Source organism: Callorhinus ursinus, unplaced genomic scaffold (assembly GCF_003265705.2).
Source record: "Callorhinus ursinus isolate GAN/ISIS: 27379988/994484 unplaced genomic scaffold, GSC_fseal_2.0 scaffold43, whole genome shotgun sequence".
In the NCBI taxonomy this organism is placed as follows: Eukaryota; Metazoa; Chordata; class Mammalia; order Carnivora; family Otariidae; genus Callorhinus; species Callorhinus ursinus.
The window spans coordinates 1,398,362-1,420,284 of NW_027397105.1; the positions used below are offsets into that span (position 1 = coordinate 1,398,362).

The 21,923-nt window shown below is 42.6% G+C and overlaps 1 protein-coding gene across 6 annotated transcripts in view; it reads right to left on the reverse strand.

The window, feature by feature from the left end:
• The window catches only part of RABEP1 (rabaptin, RAB GTPase binding effector protein 1), a 99,672-nt gene that overhangs the window by 35,371 nt on the left and 42,378 nt on the right, over positions 1 to 21,923 (reverse strand). For all 6 annotated transcript variants that reach the window (XM_025864407.2, XM_073881559.1, XM_025864406.2 and 3 more), the window contains 2 exons: positions 5,040 to 5,243; positions 3,275 to 3,435 (listed from right to left, as the gene is read on the reverse strand). In XM_025864407.2, coding sequence (XP_025720192.2) covers positions 3,275 to 3,435; positions 5,040 to 5,243 — 365 coding nt within the window. The remainder of the gene's footprint in view (positions 1 to 3,274; positions 3,436 to 5,039; positions 5,244 to 21,923) is intronic.

Consider the following 21,923-nt stretch of genomic DNA (forward strand, 5'->3'; position numbering starts at 1 on the left):
GTGTGTGAATGTATGTGTGCATGTGAATATGTGTATGTGCGTATGTGTATGTAACTATGTATGTGTACATGTGTATGCGTGTGTGGGGGTGGTATATATCTGTGTGTGTGAGGTGTGTGTGTGTACGCGTGTATGTGCGTATGTGTATATATGTATGTACGTGCGTCTGTGTATGTATATGCGTGTATGTGAATGTGTACGTATGTGTGCGTGTATGTGTATGCGTGTATGTGTGAATGTGTGCGTGTCTATGCGTGTATGCATGTCAGTGTGTTTATCCGTGTGTATGTGAATGTGTGCACGTATGCATGTGTATGTGTGTGAATGTGTGCGTGTATGCGTGTGTATGTACGTATGTCTATGTGTATGTGAATGTGCATGTGTGTGCGCGTATACGTGTCTGTATGTGAATGTGTATGTGTATGTGTGTGTATGCGTGTGTATGTGTGTAAGTTGGTTGTACGTGTATGCGTGTGTATATGTGTGTATGGGTGTGTGTGCGTGTGCGTGTGCGTGTATCCGTGTGTATGTGTGGAAGCTTGTGTGTACGTGTGTATGTGTGTTCGTGTACGAGTGCGTATGCGTGTATGTGTATGTGTAAGTTTGTGTGCATGCGTGTTTTTGTGTATGTGTGGACGTGTATGTGTGTGTACAGGTGTGTGTACGTGTGTGTGCGTGTGTATATGTACGTGTGCATGTGTGTATGTGTGTTTAAGTGTGTGTGCGTGTGTGTGCATGTACATGTGTGTATGCATGTGTGTGAGCTTGTGTGTGTACATGTGTATGCGTAAGTGCTTAAGTATATGTGTATGGGTGTGTGTGTGTGCGTGCATGTGCATATATGTATGTGTATGCGTGTGTGTGCAATGTGTGTACGTGTATGTGAATGTGTGTGCATGTGTATGCATTTGTACGTGTATGCGTAAGTTTGTGTATGTGTGTATGTGTGTGCATGTGTATCTGTGTGTGTGTAAGTGGGTATACGTGTGTATGTGTGTTCGTGTGTATGTGAATGTGTATGCGTAAGTTTGTGTGTACGTGTGTGTGCGTATGTGTGCGTGGGTCTGTGTGTATGTGAATGTATGTACGTGTGTGTGCGTGTATGCGAATGTGTGCGTGTGCGCGCACGTGTGTGTATGCGTGCATATGCGCGTGTATATGTGTGTGCGTGTAAGTGTGTATATATACACGGAAACAAAGGTAGAATCAAAAAGTTAGCTTTTACCCTTCTGGTGAAAATGAAAATTTACCTTATTCACTAAATTTAAAAGAGCTCAAGTTTATCCTTAGGTGTTCATAATGGGAAAAATATCATATATGCCCAAATATGCATGGAAATTTTTCCCAAAAAACATCTCTCTCAGAAAAGAGGGACTCACTTTGTTTTCCAGTCCTTAAAGAGTCACTTCATCATTTATTTTATTTTTAACTAAGTCCTGTTTGGAAAAGACATATGAGCTTAAAATATCTTCAGTCAAGGCTAATTTGGGATACTTACAGAGGCCTGCTGATAAAAATCAGCAGGAAAAAAAGGAGGGAAGCAGCAAAGAATTTAACACAGACTGAGCTATTTACTGATGTAATGGTGACCCCACAAGTGTTGAATATCATTATAAACAAAACTTGTAAAGATGATTTTTTTTAAATGAAGGTCATTAAAAACAAGGAAAACTCATTAAGGAGGGCACCTGTGGGGATGAGCAGTGGGTGATGCACTGAAGCGTTGAATCACTTACTATCTTGTTCACCTGAGACTAGTATAACACTGTGTGTGAACCATACTGGAATTAAATCTTTTTAAAAATTTAGAAAAAAGCAAAACAACAAGAACAAGGAAAATTTAAAAAACCGTCACGGTCGAAAGGAGTCTAAGGAGACACGCAGCATCATGCAATGTGGTTTCGTGCAAGAGATCTTAGAACAGTAAAAAAGGGACATTAGGTAAAAATGAATGACATCTGAAGAAAAAGCATGGACTTGAGTTAGTAAGAATCAATCAACGCTGGTTTATTAGTTGTGACAAATGTACCACACTAATAACAGATACTTGTAACAGGGGAAACCAGGAGTGGGGTACATGGGACTCTGTACTATCTTCATTCACAGCGTTTCTGTAAATAAAAACCATTCTAAAAAACAAAGTTTATTTTGAAAATAAAACAAATTTTAAGAATGACAAGAAGGGGCAGGTTATGAAAAGCATGGATGTGAATGTATCAGAAGAATGAAAACGACGACAGTCTCCTGTTAAGACGTGGGCCAGAGCTCCCAGTGAGAGCACCCAACACGAGCATCTCCACCTCCTTGGGGAGGGTGGGGAACGGCGGCCTGCTGCGGACCACACTGTCACATGACTGACTCTAGTGGTCACCAAGACGTCTCGTCAGGTCCTCACGGAGGTGCTGAATTACAGTCTTGTCCTGGAACAAGACGGAATGGAAAAAACTGTCCTTCGTGTTTAAAGCTTCTATTTGGGGTGTTGGGTTCTCAGATGATTTTTATGTTACTATAAAAACCAAATAACCTTCTAAATACACAAAAGTAGTCCTTGTATGGACTGAGGGTTAGGAACCAAAGAGGAGGATTAATCGGAATGAAATTAAAAAATCAAGTTTCAGGTATTATTTTACATAATATGTGACAAAATACATGAATGTACCTACATTAGTAAAGGAAAAGTTCATATAATTACACTGGCCACAAAGCTTTCTAACTTTTCTCACTGATGAAACACTGCCCCTCCTATTCAGGTCGGGCATCTGCGGTAATGTGCTCAGCGTGCCATGCGGTGCACTCGTCACACGGGAACCACACACGGAGAAGGCCAGAAAATCAACAGCCGTGGTCCAGCTCTGGCTCAGACCCTCACATTTACAGAGCGCCAGCGTGCCAGACGCTCCCGTGGGTACGCAGGCTCCACTACTCAGCAAGACTCCCGCGCTCGGGGCTCCCACCCCAGCGAGGAAAGAAGGCAGCAAGCAGTAAACACGATGAACAGGGGAACCCTGCGTGCCACAGACAAGGGGACACCGGAACGGGGCAGGGTGGTCAGCAGAGCTGAGGCAGGTGGGGGGCCGCTGGCACAGGCCCGGCGCGGCAGACACGTGCGGTCAAAGATGGGAAGACGGGGGGTTCGCCGCCGGGCCGCGTCGGGTCATCTCGCACGGCACTTCGTGCGCGTGCAACAATCCCTCTAGCGGAACAGAGTAACGTCAGTGGAGGCACCCTGCGCCCGGATGCGAATACTCCTACAGATGAGTACATTCCTTCATACCTTTTTCATCTCATTTTCTAGATTCTCCTCCTCTTGGCCTTCGGACAGCCTCCTCCTCAAATCGGCTATCTCCCTCTCCGCGGACTCCCGGTACTGCGCCCACTGGCCTCGCTCCTGCTCCAGCCTGAGGTGGAACTGGTGCTCGTAGTCGCGGACGGTCTCTACAAAACATCACCACAGAGTGCAGGTCTGAGCGCCCCGAGGAGCGACGCTCGGGCGCACTGGGCCGGACGAGCTCATGCCTCATTTACGCAAAACAACAACTAAAGCTAAAGCAAGATTTCTGGTTCCCATGACGTGTAGTTCTGCTAAGGGCTTGAACCCTCTCTCGTCTTCACGGCTGGCGTGTGCCGAGCGTTCCCCTAGATGAGGAGAGCTCAGCAGAGGCCCTGGCCCGTGCCAGAGAGCCGGTGTGCGGAGCCGGCCCATGTCCGCCAAACCGCGGCGTGCCCACACCACGCTCCGGCTCCTGTCACCCCCGTCCAACGGCCTGAACGTGTGAGAAACGGGACGTGCGTCTGGAATAGTTCACTGTGACTCGGGATTCTGAACGGAGACAAAGTCTACACGGCCCATATTAAATGGCTTTCTCTTTAGTATAAACCTGAGGCGTTTCCGGGATAAACACAGCTGGTTGCTCACTAGCTTCCACCCCTTCCTCCTTCCTAACAAAACCCCAATTCTGTCTAAGACGTCAGCGGGCCGATTTAAAAGCTACATTTTCCAGCTGCCTTTGCAGTGATGGGCAACCACACACCTCAATAAACGGGAGGGGTGTATGGAGACTTCTAGAGAGTGTTTGCTTCCCTGAGGCGACTGAAGGAGCAGCGACCACTTTTCAGCCATAAGGAGAACGGCGGTGAAAACCACATGCCAAGGGATGGAGAACCAGAAGGACCGAAGGAGCCGGGACAGGTGCCATCGTGGAGGCTGTAACTGGCCCAGAGTCCCCACCTCCGGGATGCACTCCTGAGGGAAGAACAGACTCCCACGTGGGAGAGCCACTTCCGTCGGCTACCGTGAGGCTTACAGCCATTCCACTGCAGAAAAATGACACGTAGGCCAAGATGGCGGAGAGAGTCACCACTATGTCATATTTATCATACGAATGAAACTAATTTCAGGAACCACAGCTTCAGGGGCAACTTCCTTCGGCTCGTTACCGTCTGGTCAGAAACGCAGGCTAACCCGCGACTCCTCCTTTATTGCCAGGGTCAGAGGTCGGCAGCCCATCCAGCCTGTTGATTGGAGCCCATACCTTTCTACCTCAGAGACCACAGTGAGGAGTCACATCGCAACCCACACTTCCCCTGAAAATGTCAAATTCTGGCCACGCTGGACTGGCAGGGCAGTAACCAAGTGTAAGCAGTGACTGGACCCCGCGTGGGAGTCTCCAGCCCGCACACGCCCCGCGTCCACGCGGCTGGCTTCTCCGACGTGCCCGGCCTGGCTCCTGCAGAAGAGCCGGCCCCAGCCCCCCACCCCGCTGCAAACCCTCGGTGAACGCGGCCCCCGCCCAGCGCCACAGCCCTGCACACACCCACGGTAAGCCTCCACTACCAGGCCCGGGGGAGGCAGACGGCGGCCCGCCGACGGCACCACAGGCCTCCCCTCCTTTCACAGAGGACAGTGCGCCCCGACGACGGTCACGCATGACGCCACGAAAAGCTGCGGGTGCAGTCTAGGACCCTCTGACAGCACAGTCCCCGTTGGCAGAGGCGATCCTAGGAAATCACGGCACAGACGGGACGTTCTCAGTCTTTACCTTTCATCACAGCCTGGAGCGAGGCAACCTCTTCTCTCCACTGTCTTTTCACTTCATCGATTGCTTCCTGCTTGGTGTTCTCAGAGACCGTGGCGATGGCCTTGATGTTCTCCACCTCTGCCTGGGCTTCCCACAGCTGCGTCCGCAGCTGCCCCAGGTCGTCCTGCGCCGCCTGCAACACTGCATTCTGCCGCTTCAGGTCCTCTGGGGAGAGAGTAAAAGCCTTTCCATTAACGAAGGTTCGCATGGATCGGGCTGACATCCCAAGGAAGAGAGAAAGCATTACGTTTATGATGTTAACATTCTAAGGAAGAAATTAAGCACTGAATTTTAAAATGTTAACTTAGCAAGTGAACATTTTTTTAAAAGATTTATTTTAGAGAGAGAGAGAGCGTGTGAGCACGCACATGAGTGGCGGGAGCAGGCAGAGGGAGAGGGAGAAGCAGACTCCACGCTGAGCACGGAGCCCAATGCCGGGCCTGATCCCAGGACCCGGAGATCATGACCTGGGCCAAAACCAAGAGCCAGATACTCAACTGACTGAGCCACCCAGGCGCCCCCAAGATGAAATTATTTTAGTAAAGACAAAATTTAAGGTATGCACGGTATCACTAGTCCATTACTTGTTAATTATCCAAACAGATAGTGACTAAGGCCATAGTTCTAAAGCTAAACTGAGGCTCTTTCACCCACTGGCTAATGAACTTATTTAACCTCTCTGGCCTCAGTTTCGACATCTACAAAACAGGGATTAAAAACACCCATCTTAGAAGGCTGCTCTAATGATAAAACAATTTACTGAAAATGCTTATTAGTACAACACTTGCACAAAGTAAACATTCAAGAAACCGTTAACAGAGGAGAAAAAAAGCCAGAGTACACAGCAGCCATACAAAATCAAGGATTTTTTGCAGTCAGGATGAATTTTCCCCACACCCCTTTACCACCTCTTAAATATGAAGTTCATCTGTCGTTGACAGTTGCAGGATTTAAGCCCAGGTAGGGCGTATGTTTGGCCAAATGGACTCCTGCACAGGGTGAGCCTGCCAACAGTGTGTGGGGCTCTGTGCGCCTGTTCCCCATACACTTACCAACAGTCCCTGCTCTCCACTTTTCAAAACCCTTGCCAACGTCAGGGGGAGAAGCTGGTGACAGCTGTCATCTCTATTCCCCCTCAGTAGTGAGGCTGAATATCTTTTTATACAGTTATTAATGCCCGTGTTTCTTCTTTGGTGATAGCCTTTCCCTGGGCTTCTAATGAACCGACTTTCCTCCGATTGGGAAGAGTATTTTACATACACTGAGTACTGTCTCTACTTTCTTAGAAAGCTCTCCCACTCTGCTCTTTTCCATGTCTTTCACCATCTAAGTTGGAAGACATTTATGCAGAAGAACCATGCATCTTTATGCAAAGTTGTCGATTTCCTTTACAGACCGCAGTAACTGAGCTGCTGGGCCAGGAGAGCAGTCTGACTTAGGACCTGACTCTGTTACTGGCCGCCACACGACGTGAAGGGACCCCACAGCCCTCAAGCCGGGACAGCGGCAATACTCCTCAGCATGGATTTCTAAGTACTTGAAAAAATCAAATCCATAATATTAAAGACCTTTTCAACATCGTGAGGACATTCATCTTTCTCAAACACACGCAGGAATTAAGTTTGGCACTCTGGGAAATAGGGGAAACACTGGTCACGCTAATTCTAAGTAAATTCATTCAACATCTGTTTCACGTCGCTTCGGCACTGCTAGTAAAACATTCTGGGGGCGCCTGGGCGGCTCAGTCGGTGAAGCGTCCGACTCTTGGTTTCAGCTCAGGTCGTGGTCTCGGGGCGGAAGAATAGAGCCCCACAGGCTCCAGGCTCAGTGGGGACTCTGCTTGAGATTCTCTCCTCTCTCTCTCTCTCTAGCCCGAGAAAGTGGTAAGAACATTAACTGCAGAAAGGAACACCTTTCTAGAAGGAAAGACAGGAAACGGTGAGGGGGTGCATGGGAGTGACCCCGAGACTAAACACACGAAGCCACAGAAGGAAAGCTGTGCGTGTCAGCTCCACATTCTGAGTGTGAAGGTGTTTTGTAAAATGTGAAATAAAAGAAAAAGCATTATCTTTGGAATACCTCGTTCATTTCTGAGAGCTACAATTTTGTCGGGGCTCAAGTCTGTACACTCACACACCTGCTCATGCTGATTACCCCTGCTCCTTTTTACCTACTGGAAATTACCCAGAGCTATATATACACTCTCCTGTTGTCACTGTGAACAGAAAAACTGCAAATACCAAGCCTAAATACTAATCCGTGGCACGTTTCCACAGAGGCATGTTTCCACAGAGTTAAAAGCAGTACAGAGGGCCTGGAGGAACACCAGGTCAAATTTTGTTCCTGACTTACTTTATGTATATTTAGATAAGATCTATTTATATGCTACATATTAACTGAAAAAACCATATTCTCTGTACCAAAACATTTCCAATCTGTTTGCCAATGGAACAAATTATTAAAGAACAGTTATTTATCCATTCTGGTTTCGTATATGTAGTGATAAAGATTTTCAAACATGCTTTGAAACTGAGAATCTAGTATGACAATCTTTCACGTACCCATCACCAAGATGCACCAAGATCTGGCCACATTTATTTCAACCATCCTCTTTCTATGAAGTATTTTGTGAAAATAAGCCCCAGAAACAATATAACATCATCTAACATACTACAACATGCATCTCTAAAAACATGGATATTTCCTTATACAAACACAGTGCTGCTGTCACCCCTAACACGTTTGATGTCATCTAATACCCAAGCTGTAGTAAAATTTTCTCCAGCTGCCACAAAAATGTGTTTTGGAAGATCTGTTTGAATTAGGACCCAAACAAGACATTTTATTTGTTTATACTAACACTTTACAGACTACTTCAAACATAGAGACAAATATACAAAATTCTGTAATGGACACTTACTACCTATCACCTAGTTTCATCATATTTTTTTAAGAATTTATTTTTAAGTCATCTCTACACCCAACGTGGGGCTCGAACTCACGACCCCGAGATCAAGAGTCAAATGCTCCACTGACTGAGCCAGCCAGGTGCCTGAGCTTCATCAATTTTTAATATTACTGTTACTTCTGCTTCAATTTCTTTTTAAGACATAAAACCTTACAAATGCCCCACTTCCCTCAGAAGTAACAACTATCGGGAATTTGGAGGCATCATGACCATGCATATTTTACACCTTTACTCTGTTGCCGGTTTTTAAACCTTAATGCTCTCATACCCTGGTATCCTTCTGCAATCACCTCTATCCCTCAACACTGCTTCTGAGATTGTTAATCCGCGTAACTACTTCATTCGTTAGCAGCAAGGCCGCAAAACCAATATGTCCGCTATCACCTTTGTGGGCGTGCAGGTGTGGAGTACGAATCTACCTTTTCCATACAGATGTTCCCATTTTTATAATGCCATCTACACTGTCTAGCCTAATACAGTAGTACTTGTACTATTTTGTCTACTCTTGTACACATATAAGGTTTTCCATCATAGTTTAATAAAAACGCCATAGTTTTGAATGAACTGGGGAGACGTCCCCTTCCAGATTCAAAAGTTATTATTGTAAGCCTCATGAACCCGCTACCCAGCTCCAGCAATCACAGACCTATGGGGAGTCTTGCCCCATCCCCCCACGTGTACTCCACAGCACACCATAATGAGACAAGTCTTAGACATTTTTTTAAACTAATGAACTTTATTTTGTAGAGCAATGTCTGGCTCACAGCAAAACTGAGCAGAAGGACAGAGTTCCCATACACTCCCTGCCTCATCCCCACAAAAGCTCCTACCGTCCACACCCCTCACCACAGCAGTACATGTGGGATCCTCGCTGAGCCTACAATAACATATTATCAAAGCCCATGGTCTACATGAGGATAATGTATAATGACAAGTATCCGCCACTGTGAATCATACAGAAGAGTCCCACTGCCTAAAAATCCTCTCTGCTCTATTCACTCCTCCTTCCCTCCTAAGCCCTGGCAATCACTCATCATTTTACTGTCTCCATGGTCTTGCCTTTTCTAGGATGTCTCATAGTTAGAATCCTATAGTACACAGTCTTTTCTGATTAGCTTCCTTCCCTTGATGGCTCCATCCTTTTTATGCTGAATATTCCACTGTCTGGATGTACCAGCTTATTTGTTCACCTACTAAAGGGCATCTTGACCGCTTTCAAGTTTGGGCAATTATTAATAAATATGTACAGGTTTTGCATGGATAGGAGTTTTCAATTCATTCAATTCATTCCTAAGGAGGAAAATTGTTGAATCACATTAGCTAAGGGTATGTTTAGTTTTGTAAGAAACTGCCCAACTACCTCCCAAAGTGACTATACCATTTTGTATTCCCACCAGCAATGAAAGAAAGTTCCAACTGCTGTACATCATCAGCAGCATTTGGTGAGGCCAGTGTTTTAGACTTGGGCCATTATAATAGATGTGTAGTGATACCTGTTTTAATATATTCACAGACTTATGCAACCACTACCACAATCAATTTTGGAACATTCTAATCCCCCCGGAAAGAAACCCAGTGCTCTTTACCACCTCCCAACTCTCTAGCCCCCATCAAGCAACCACTAATGGGCCATCTACCTACTCTGGATGTTTCACAGAAATGTAATCGCACGTGATCCTCTGTGACTGGCTCGTCACCCAGCATGACGCTTTCAAAGTTCATCCCTGCTGTAGCGTCAGGACTCCATTCCTTTTTATGCAGGAATAATAAAAATAATATGTCCATTCATCAGGTGACATTTGAGTTGTTCCCCACGTTTTGACTATTAGGAATAATGCTGCTACACACTTTCTCCTCTCTTGTATATATACCTAGGAGTGAAATTCTGGGTCAAGTGCTAACTCTATGTTTAACCATTTTAAGAACTGAAAGACTACTTTCCAAACCTTTGGACCATTTAACAGTCCTGCCAGTAGTGTGTGAGGGTACTTATTTCTCCACATCCTTAGCCACACCTATTATTAACTGACTTCTTGATAGAGGCATCCTAGGGGGTGTGAAGTGGCATGTCACTGTAATTCTGATCTGTGTTTCTGACAGCTAATGACTCTGAGCATCTTAATCATGTGTTTGTTGACCATTTGTGCATCCTCTTGGTAGAAATGTCTATTCACACCTGCTGACCATTTTTAGCTGAGTTGTCTTTGTACCACTTAGGTTGTAAGAGTTCCTGATACACAGAGATAAAAGTCCCTTATCTGATATATTTGCAAAACTGTCTTCCATTCAGTGAGCTCTCTTTTCACTTCCTTGATCATGTCCTTGGAAACATAAAAACATTTAATTTTGATGAAGTCCACTCTGTCTACTTCTTCACTGGTTGCTTCTGCTTGTAACGTCCTATCTAAGACATCACTGCCTAACTCCAAGGTCACAAAGATTTATCCCTAGGTTTTCTTCTAAGGGTTTTTATAGTCCACCTTTTAAACCTAGGTCCTTGACACCCTCCAGGTGAATCTGTATAGATGCTGGGTGTCCAGTGTCATTCTTGTACATGTGGATATCCAGACGTCTCAGCACAATGTGTTGAAAAGATGGTTCTTTCCCAGGTGAATTGTTCTGGCATCTTGTAGGAAATCAATTGACCATACATACAATAAGGAGGTTAATTTTTGGATTCTAAACTCTATTCCATGAAACTGCTACCTGTACTTATGCTAGCACCACACTGTCTTGATTACTGTTGCTTTGTAATAAGTTCTGAAATCAGGATATGTGAGTCCTCCAACTTTGTTCTTGTTTTCCAAGAATGTTTTGGCTATTCTGGATCCCTAACATTGTCAAATAAATTTTAGGATCAGCTTGTCCACTTCTACAAAAAAGGCAACTGAGACGATGAAAGACGCTGCATTAAATCTGTACGTCAATCAGGGGTATTGTCAATTTTAAGTCTTCTGATATATGAACATAGAATGTTTTTCCAATTATTTAGATCATTTTAAGTTTTTTCAACACCATTTTTAAAGTTTTCAAGGTACAAGTTTTACAATTATTTTGTTAAATTTCTTCCTAAATATATAATTTTGATGCTACTAGAAATAGAATTGTTTCCTTAGTTCCACTGTAAGTGTATAGAAGTACAATCAGTTTGACCCACAGATCAATTAATCTTTGACAAAGCAGGAAAGAACATCTAATGGGAAAAAGAATCTCTCTTCAACAAATGGTGTTGGAAAAACTGGACAGCAGAGGAATGAAACTGGACCACTTTCTTACACCACACACAAAAAATAAAAAATGGACCAAAGGGGACGCCTGGGTGGCTCAGTCGTTAAGCGTCTGCCTTTGGCTCAGGTCATGATCACAGGGTCCTGGGACCAAGTCCCGCATCAGGCTCCCTGCTCAGCGAGGAGCCTGCTTCTCCCTCTCCCTCTGCTGCTCCCCCTGCTTGTGCTCTCTCTCTCTCTCTCTCTCTCTCTCTGATGAATAAATACATATTTTTTAAAAATGGACCAAAGACCTAAATGTGAGACCTGAAACCATAAAAATCATAGAGGAGAACATAGGCATTAACTTCTTTGACATTAGCTGTAGCAAATTCTTTCTAGATATGTCTTCTGAAGCAAGGGAAAACAAAAGCAAAAATAAACTACTGGGACTACATCAAAATAAAAAGCTTCTGTACAGTGAAGGAAACAAAACTTAAAAGGCAACCTAAGAATGAGAGAAGATATTTGCAAATGATATATCTGAGAAATGGTTAGTACCCCAAATCTATAAAGAATTTATATAACTCAACACCCAAAACATGAAGAATCCAATTAATGGGCAAAAGACATGAACAGACATTTTTCCAAAGAAGACATACAGACAGCCAACAGACACATGTAAAGATGCTCAACATCACTGATCATCAGGGAAATGCAAAACAAAACTACAATGAGATATCACCTCACAACGTGTCAGAATGGCTAAAATCAAAAATACAAGAAACAATGGATATTGGCGAGGATGTGGATAAAGGGGGACCGTCCTGCACTGTTGGTGGGAAAGCAAACTGGTGCAGCCACTCTGGAGAAGTTAAAAATAGAACTACCCTATGATCCAGCAATTGCACTACTAGGTATTTACCCAAATACAAAAATACTAATTCAAAGGAATACATGCACCCCAATGTATATAGTAGCATTATCTACACTAGCCAAATTATGGAAACAGCCCACATGTCCATCGAATGATGAATGGGTAAAGATGATGTGGAGTGTGGTTGATGGGGGGGGTGTGTGTACAATGGAATATTACTCAGCCATAAAGAAGAATGAAATCTTGCCATTTGCGAAGACATGGATGGAGTTAGAGAATATAATGCTAATCAAAACAAGTCAGTCAGAGAAAGACAAATACCATCTGATTTCACTCATATGTAGAATTTAAGAAACAAAACAAATGAGACACGCCTGGAAGCTCAGCCGGTTAAGCGTCTGACTCTGAATCTCAGCTCAGGTCTTGATCTCGGGGTGGTGAGTTCAAGTCCCATGTTGGGCTCCACCCTGGGTGTGGAGCTTACTTTAAAAAAAAAGAGCAAAGGGGGAAAAAAAAGAGAGAGGCAAACCAAGAAACAGACTCTTAACTATAGAGAACAGACTGATGGTTACCGGGGGGAGGTTCGTGGGGGGTTGGGTGAAATAAGTGATGGGGATTAAGGAGTGCACTTGTGATAAGCACTGGGTGATGTATGGAAGTGCTGAATCACTATACTGTACACCTGAAACTAATACTGTATGTTAACTAACTGGAATTTAAATAAAAACTTTTTAAAAAAGAATTACAATTGGTTTTTGTATATTGATCTTGTATCCTGCAACCTTGCTGAACTCATAAAATAGTTTAGTTTTTCAGTGGATTCCCTTCAATTTTCTATATAAAAGACATCATCTGACAATAGAAATAGCTTTACTTCTTTGCCTACTTCAAATGTATACAACTTTAATTCCCACAAAATAAAGGTTACGCCTCTATAGTTCTTTTCTTTTCCCATGTCCACACTGTCATTTTATACGCTGTCATCTATATATACGACAGACCCAATGATACATTGCTACAACTATTGTTCCATACAATTTTCTCTTAAAGAAGCTGAGAGGAAAAAGGAGGCCAAGTATGTATCTATAGCGTGTGTTATACTAACCTTATTTACCATTTCCGGCTTTCTTCAGTTGATCCTTTGGATTGGAATTATCAGCTGGTGTCATTTCCTTAGTCTAATGTAGCCTTCCTCCCACCCAACTCCTTTGTGCTGATATTGGCAAATGTATTACATTTCCATGTTACAGGGCCAATAAAAACAATAATATACACACTGGCTTAGATCATTGTTTTGAAAAAGATTTGAGAAAAAGCATGAGAGGGAGCGAGCGAGCGAGAGTGCACACAAGTTGTGGGGAGGGGCAGAGGGAGAGGGAGAAGCAGGCTCCCTATTGAGCAGGGAGCCTGGACGCAGGGCCCAATCCCAGGACCCTGGGACCGTGACCTGAGCCAAAGGCAGATGCTTAACCGACTGAGACACCCAGGCGTCCCTTATATCATTGCTTTCTACAATCCATTAATAGTTATACTCTAATTGCACAATTATCTTACCAAGATAATTTTTTTCATGTAAATTCAAATTACTTTTTGGATAATTACCAAGATAATTTTTTTCATGTAAATTCAAATTACTGTCTGGAATCACTTGATTTCAGCTAAAGAATGTCCTTTAGTATTTCTCGATAAGGCAATATTCTAGGGAAAAAATTTCTCAGGTTTTGTCTATTTGAGATAATGTCTTTATTTCATCTTCTTTGAAAGATGCTTTTGCTGGATATAGGATTCTTAGTTAAGTTTTCTCCCCTCTGAGCATTTAAAATGTCACCCTGCTGCCTCCCAGCCTCTACTGTTTCTAAAGAGAAGTCATCTGTCAATCTCATCGAAGTTCTTTTACAGGTGACAAGGTTTCTCTGGCTCCTTCCAGGATTTTCTCCTTGTCTCTGGGTTTTAACATTTTTATTATGATGTGTCTGTGTGTAGATATCTCTATCCTGCATGTCTCTAGCCTACTTTGAGTTCAATGAGCTTCTCAGATATGCAGATTGCCACTTTTAATTAAATGTGAGAAATGTTCAGACATGATCTCTTTTAGTATTTTTTTCTCTTTCTCTCTCACCTCTCCTGGCCTCCCATTGCACGTATGTTGGCAAACTTAATGATGTCCCACATTTCCATTAGGCTCTGTTCACGTTTCTATTTTCTTTCTGTTCTTCAAACTGTATAATTTTAAGTGACCTATCTTCAAGTCCACTAATTCTTTCTTCTGCTAGTTCAAATCTACTGCGGAGCCCCTGCACTGACCTTTTCATTTTAGTTACTGCACTTTTCAGTTTCAGAATTTCCACTTGGTTGTTATCACTTCTTTACTGATATTCTCCATTTGATGAAACACTGTCACACTTAACTGCATTAAGCATGGTTTTCTTCGGTTAAGTGTTTGTGTGACAACTATGAAGCCTTCACTAAATCTGACATCTGGTCACTCTCACAGGCATTGCACATTTTCCTTTGTATGGGTAACAGTTTCCTGTTTCTTATCTCAAGTTTTGTTGTTGTTGTTGTTGTTGTTGTTGAAACTGACAGTTTTTTGCAGCACCTCTGGTGCTGGTACGCCCCAGCCTCTTACCAGCTTCTTGTCGTCATCTGCTGTTTGTCTAGTAGCTGGCTGGATTTTCATGTAAACTGATTTCTTGCCCCCTCCCGCAGTGGGGGGCTGCTGCTGTCGCCCCTCAGAAGGTGTGCTGTGGGCACGAGCAGAGTCACTCTCCCTTCTGAGTGTCTCCTTCCCTGACCACATCCGTCAAACTCCACTTAACTGCTGGGACTCTTCTAAGCTATAGGAACAGGACACTGGGTTGGGGAGATGGAAGTGGTAGCCTCTGGTCTCCCCGGCTTTGTTCTCCCGTCAGAGACCCTCCCCCCAGAACACCACACCCAAGGTACAGCTTCCACCCTGAGTGGGGGCTGGGCAGAAGACAGGAGCTCAACCCCTCAGCCACACTCAACTGCAACTTCACCTCTACAACAGGTAGCTGAATGGGGGTGGGGAGGAAGGTTCTGTCATCCTCAACCGGGAGCTGAGGAGAGCACGAGACCTGCGTTCTTGGCATCATCGGCCTGGAGTGGTGTTTCTGTAACACCAGGCTGGAAGGGGGGGAAAGGGAGCAGTTCACGGATCAAATGCCACAGACTTTGTTTTTACCAAGATTTAGTATATTTTCTTGAACAAATGTTTCATCTGCTATAGGACCACTTCTATAGACTTTAAGTGGTTGTTTTTAAAAAAATTTTTCACCAGTTTTGCTGGAGAATGGGTCTGTGGTTGTTAAAAAGAAATGGGGCTCCCAAAATTATCATTTACCTATAAATACTTCAGCATGTATCTCTAAAAAGATAAGGACCATTTTTTTAAAAAAATACACATAAAATTTATCATCTTAACCACTTTTAAGGGTACAGTTCAGTGGTGTTAAAAGTATTCACATTGTTGTTCAACCCATCTCCACAGCTTTTCATCTTAAAAAATTGAACTATACTCATTCAACAACAACTCCCACTCCTCCAAGCCCCTGGCAGCCATATTCTACTTTGTTTCTAGAAGTTTAATTATTCTTTTTAAAGATTTTATTTTATTATTTGACAGAGAGAGAGAGAGACAGTGAGAAAGGAAACACAAGCAGGGGGAGTGGGAGAGGGAGAAGCAGGCTTCCTGCCGAGCAGGGAGCCTGATGCGGGGCTCGATCCCAGGACCCCGGGATCATGACCTGAGCTGAAGGCAGACACTTAACGACTGAGCCACCCAGGCGCCCATGCCTAGATACCTCACATAAGTGGAATCATACATTGTCTCTTTCTGGCTAATTTCACTTTGTAAGGATCATTTTCACAGCTGAAAGAATTTGAAAATGCCTGAAAAAACGGGGCACCTGGGTGGCTCAGTCGTTAAGCATTTGCTTTCAGCTCAGGTCATGATCCCAGGGTCCTGGGGTCGAGCCCTGCATCGGGCTCCCTGCTCCGCGGGAAGCCTGCTTCTCCCCCTCCCCGTTTGTGTTCCTGCTCTTGCTATCTGTCAAATAAATAAATAAAAATCTTAAAAAAAAAAAAGAATTTGACAATGTCTATACCATCAAACATCCACTTAGTGTTGAAAAGTCCAGTTGTCTAAATTTTTTTCAATAGTTCAACCCTTTTGAGTCAAAATTCAAATAAGGTCCATGAATTAGTCAATATGTATTTTAACTCTTTTAAAATCTATAGGTTTCCCCTTCACCTCATTTTTCCCTTGAAATTTATTTATAGGGTAAACTAGGTTGCCCTCCGTGCCTCTTGCAGTCTGGATTTTACTAACTGCTGAACTTGTTCCTTCATTCGTGGTATTTCCTATAAATCAGTGGTTCGATATAGTAGGTCAGCATTTTCTTGATCCTGTTCTTCCTTGTAAAACTGAAGATAGTCTGAAGATCCATGAAGGAAAACTGAGACTTTAATTGGAATTGCTCTGAATTTACAAACTGAGGAGAGTTAGCCTCTTTATGACACAGAGTCTTTCTACCTATGAACATGGCATCACATTCCATTTATCAGGGTTTCCTTTCATGTACTTCAATACTTGTTTTATAATTCTCCTCTATAAAGGTTTCCCACAACCTTGTCAGACGTATTCCCAAGAGACTAAAAATTCTGATTTTTTTTTTCAGAATTTTTCTTCTATTACTTCTCTAATTAGTTACTGGTACACAGAAACATTACTATATTGATCTTTTTTTTTTTTAAAGATTTTATTTATTTACTTGACAGAGAGAGAGCGCAAGAGAGGGAACACAAGCAGGGGGAGTGGGAGAGGGAGAAGCAGGCTTCCCGCGGAGCAGGGAGCCCGATGCAGGGCTCGATCCCAGGACCCTGGGATCACGACCTGAGCCGAAGGCAGACATTTAACCGACTGAGCCACCCAGGCGCACCACTGATCTCTTTAGTTCTAATAGTGTAAATTCTCTTGGTTACTCTATGTTGATAAACATATGGACTCCACATGGAGACAAAACTATCCTTAACTTTCCAAATTTTATAACTCGTTTCATTTTATTTTATTGCATTGGCTAGGAGGACCTCCAGTATAAAAATGAAGTACTGATAATAGGCTTAACTCATTTCACTATTAAGTGAAGGCTATTGGTTCCTATTAAAAATGTTTTCATAGGCTAAGGCAGGCCCCCCTCCATCCTAGTTTGCTAAGAGCTAGTATGAACTCATTACCAAAGGGTGTTAAGAATTTTACTGAATGCCCTGTTTTTTCCTAATTTGTTAATGTAGTGAGTTACATCAACAGATGTTCTAAGGTTAAACGATCCTTGCATTCCTACTATGTGTGGTCATAGTGTACTATTTTTAAACATTCTACTGAAGTCACTGTTATGTAGGATTTTAAACTCTATGGTCATAAGTGAGATTGGCTTATTTGTATACTAGCATTAGTGCTTCCTGTTTGGGTATCAAGGTTAGCCTAATCCCACAAAATGAAATGGATGGCTCTCTTTTTGTTTCTGACCCAGAATATAAAAGAAACAAATTTTCCTTGTGGATTTAACAAAATTTGCCTATGCCTGTGGCATCTTTTATAAATAAGAATTCTGTTTACTGACTCAGTTTTTCTTATGGTTATGCTTTATTCAGGTTTTCTATTTGAGGTAATTTTGGCAATTCATATCTCCTGGGATACTATTCAACTAAATATCCAAGATTTTTGGCACAGACATACACAGTATTCTTATACTTTTACAGTTCTACTGTATCAGTAACTGTCTTTGTTTTTTTTCCAAAAGATGTGCTTTTGATTTTATTTAGCTTAACTATTAACTTTGCTTTCCTTTTCATCAATTTCTATTTTTTCTTCTACTTTCTTCGTGTTCACTTTTTCTAGCTTCCAGAGCTGAACACTTAAATCATTTTATTTTTTAAAAGATTTTATTTATTTGACAGAGTGAGAGCACAAGCAGGGGGAGCAATAGAGGGAGAAGAAGCAGGCTCCCCACTGAGCAGGGAGCCCGATGCAGGGCTCGATCCCAGGACCCGGGATCATGAACTGAGCCGAAGGCAGATGCTTAACAACTGAGTCACCCAGGAGCCCCAGATCATTTATTTTTCAATCTCTCATTGTCTTTTAATGATTTAATTTTAATAAATACTTTTAAAGTTAAAAGCTTACTTTCTAAGTATTGTTTTAGCTGCTTCCCACAAGTATCTTCACCATATTCTCAGATTTTGCAATCTCCATTGTGATTTGCTCTTTAAGAGCAATAGGAATGCATTCTTAGTTTCCAAACTTTTAAAAAACATTTACATTGTTTAAAATCTTGAACAGCATTAGGTAGCCTGATTTTTTTTAAATATGTTGAGTCCTTGAGATATACGTACATGGACAATTTTTTGTGTGTTCCTTTTGAATATAGAAGGAATGAACATTTTTGGTTACTTGGGTACAGAATTCCTAGATCTTTACCTATCGCTGGATCTAGCAATTGATACAATGTTAAACATCTCCTTTGTGTGCATCTATTGATTTCTTCCTTTCATTCTATCACCTTCTGTTTTACATGGCATGTCATGGCGATTTCGTTAGGTGTATACAAGTTCATCATTGTATTTTCTTTTTAGTTTTTAAAGATTTTAATTTATTTATTTGAAAGAGACAGAGTGAATGAGAGAGCGAGTACAAGCCAGGGGGAAAGGCAGAGGGAGAAGCAGTCTCCCCGCTGAGCAGGGAGCACAACTCTGGGCTTGGCCCCAGGACCCGGGATCATGACCTGAGCCAAAGACAGATGCTTCACCGACTGAGCCCCCCAGGTGCCCCAATGATTGTCGTATCTTCTTGGTAGATTACTCGCCTCTATGTTCCTTCAGTGTGTTTGGCCTTAGGCCCCAATCTTGTTATTACTGTTTCGTTTGTTCTACTTTCTTCTTTTAAAACCTAACATGAGCTATCAAGTTTTTTGGTTTTGTTTTTTATACTCAGACTTACCTGTTTCTATGGCTGGTATTGTTTCTTTCAGCCTATATTTTCCCTGTGTTTACACTTCTTGCGAATGTCATCTGGTGATTTATGTGGGTGATAAATGCCCTTAGTTTTTATATGCCTGAACTACCTGTTTTGCTCTCATTCTTGAATAATTTAGCTACATGTAAAATTTTAGGTTGAGAATTACTTTTCTTTGCACTTTGAAGATATTTCGCTGCCTCCTGTCATTGAGTTTACTTATGTGGCATCTCCCAACAACCTAACCGTTACTCTGTTAGCTTTCAGTATTTTCATTCCTGGTGTCCCATAGCTCAAGATACGCCAAAATACGAATTTCCTATCACTTACCTACTTGATATCAGCATTTATGTTAAGGACTCACTTTTTTTCTTAATCCCTGAAAAACCTGACCTCACCCTCCACGGTCTTCTCCTGCGACTCCTTTTAGGGAAACGTGTTAGACTCTGACGGCCTCTACGTCAACTGCTCTTTGAGGCTTCTCCGTCTCACTGAGGGGGGACTCCCAAATACCATTTTCTAAGTTATGGAAATCTCTGTGCCTTATCTGTAGTTTAAACCAGATATTTACCTTATTTCAATTTATTTGTTGTTTCTGAGACTTCTAAGGGCCTTTAATTTTATTTAATATACCCTAGTTTTATTTCCATATCTAAGTGCAAGATTATGGCATCTGGACCACAGATATCTTCCTTAGCCTAGCTCCTAACTACTGAAACTCTGGTTAGCCAGCACCCTAGCTTTATAGAAGTTATGAGCACATATAAAATCCTTGTGAACACCCCTAGAAAACTGGAGTCTTCTGGTGATTAACGCGTGCTATATCCCTCCTATTTTCCTTCAAATTCAGAACTCTGTGGCCTTCTGTTTGCTGCTTCACGTAACAGGCTTTCTCTTATTGCCCAAGACTGAAGATTTCCAAAACACAAACCCCGTTGTAGTGCCAAGCTGTATACTGAAGTTGGCTAAAAAAGAAAGCCCAACCAAATACTTCTTTTTAAAAGCTAAATAGTTTTCCTTCAAGTTCAGCGGGAAGGCAACAAAGCTTTCAGAAATCTTGAACATTCCCAGTTGAAGTCGGCTGAGACGAGAGTAGGTACTAAGGCAGGAACAGGCAGCAAGAGGAGCCCAAAGGTAATAGCCCCTTTCACTGGCCTCCATCGTTACTGTTTGCACTTATACTTCAGCTCTTCTCCAAATACAAAAATACGGGTATTTGGACTTCCAGAGTTACCCTGACCTGGTCTGCTGAAAGATAAAGACTGCTGAACACATCAAATCCATGACTTCTACTGCTACCATGTGCAACCACTATAAACCACTAGGTTTACACTTCCTAGCAGATGCCATAATAGAAGCTCTGCTTTACAGGACATCCGTAAATTGTATTTCCACTGAGACATAGGCAAACAGCCAAGACCGAAACTGAATCAACATTTGCCTTTTACACACTATGCATTTTCTTTAGAAATGACACCAAAAACTCTCAAAAAGGATCACACTAGTCCTTTTGAAATTTTGTGAAAAGTTAACTCAATGGCCAGCTGGAGTTCACCAAGAACTCCAGATAGTAAAGATACAACACATTATTTCTTAGGCCCAGATGTCCTTAAAGCAATTTTAACATACCAACGATGTTTTTTGAGCGAATCCACATTACAAGCTGTCTGGATCAGAGATAGAGACCGCAAATGATCGTGTATTTCAGAAACGAGAGGTGCTTGGTCATTTTCATTTCTTCAGAATCTTATAAGAAAGTCCATTTTATAATTTAAAAGAAGAAAATAAGAAAACAAAGGAAGCTCTTTTCTTCCCCAGCTGCTTGAAGCTTGGCCGCCATCATGAACGACACAGTAACTATCCGGACCAGGAAGTTCATGACTAACCGACTACTTCAGCGGAAACAGACAGTCATTGATGTTCTTCACCCCGGAAAGGCAACAGTACCTAAGACAGAAATTCGGGAAAAACGAGCCAAAATGTACAAGACAACACCAGATGTCATATTTGTGTTTGGATTCAGAACCCATTTTGGTGGTGGCAAGACAACCAGCTTTGGCATGATTTATGATTCCTTGGATTATGCAAAGAAAAATGAACCCAAACACAGACTTGCAAGACATGGCCTGTATGAGAAGAAAAAGAAATCCAGAAAACAGCAAAAGAAACGCAAGAACAGAATGAAGAAAGTCAGGGGGGCTGCAAAAGCCAATGTTGGTGCTGGCAAGAAGAGATTGGACAACAGAAGGAGCAAAGATGCTGTGGCAGCTTTAACTGTGGTGGTTGTGCAGATTTTTCATGAGAGGATCAATAAACTAAGAATGTTAAAAAAAAAAAAAAAGAAGAAGAAGAAAAGAAGACAAAGGAAGCCCTAACAGCTTTATTTGGGGACAGAAAACAAAATGAACAAACTTGGGGCAAGATTAACGAGTTTACTGAATAAGCCAAGACTGAAAGAAAAAGCTATAAAAAGGACTGCTGGTGTGAGTGGAGGGGGGAAAACAGGACATCGCCACCAGTCCGGCAGTGAGCTCTAACTGGCCGTCAGAGGTGTACTGCCATGACGCCATGCATATACGTTAAAGGTATCACAGGTCCTCTTGACAAGGACACACCACTGCGCAGTTGAAAGTGGTGCCTCATCAATTCAAGGTTAAAATAAGTTTTATTTGGACAGCCACATGCAGAAGAATGAAACTCGACCGTTCTCTAACACCATACATACAGATAAACTCAAAATGGATGAAAGACCTCAATGTGA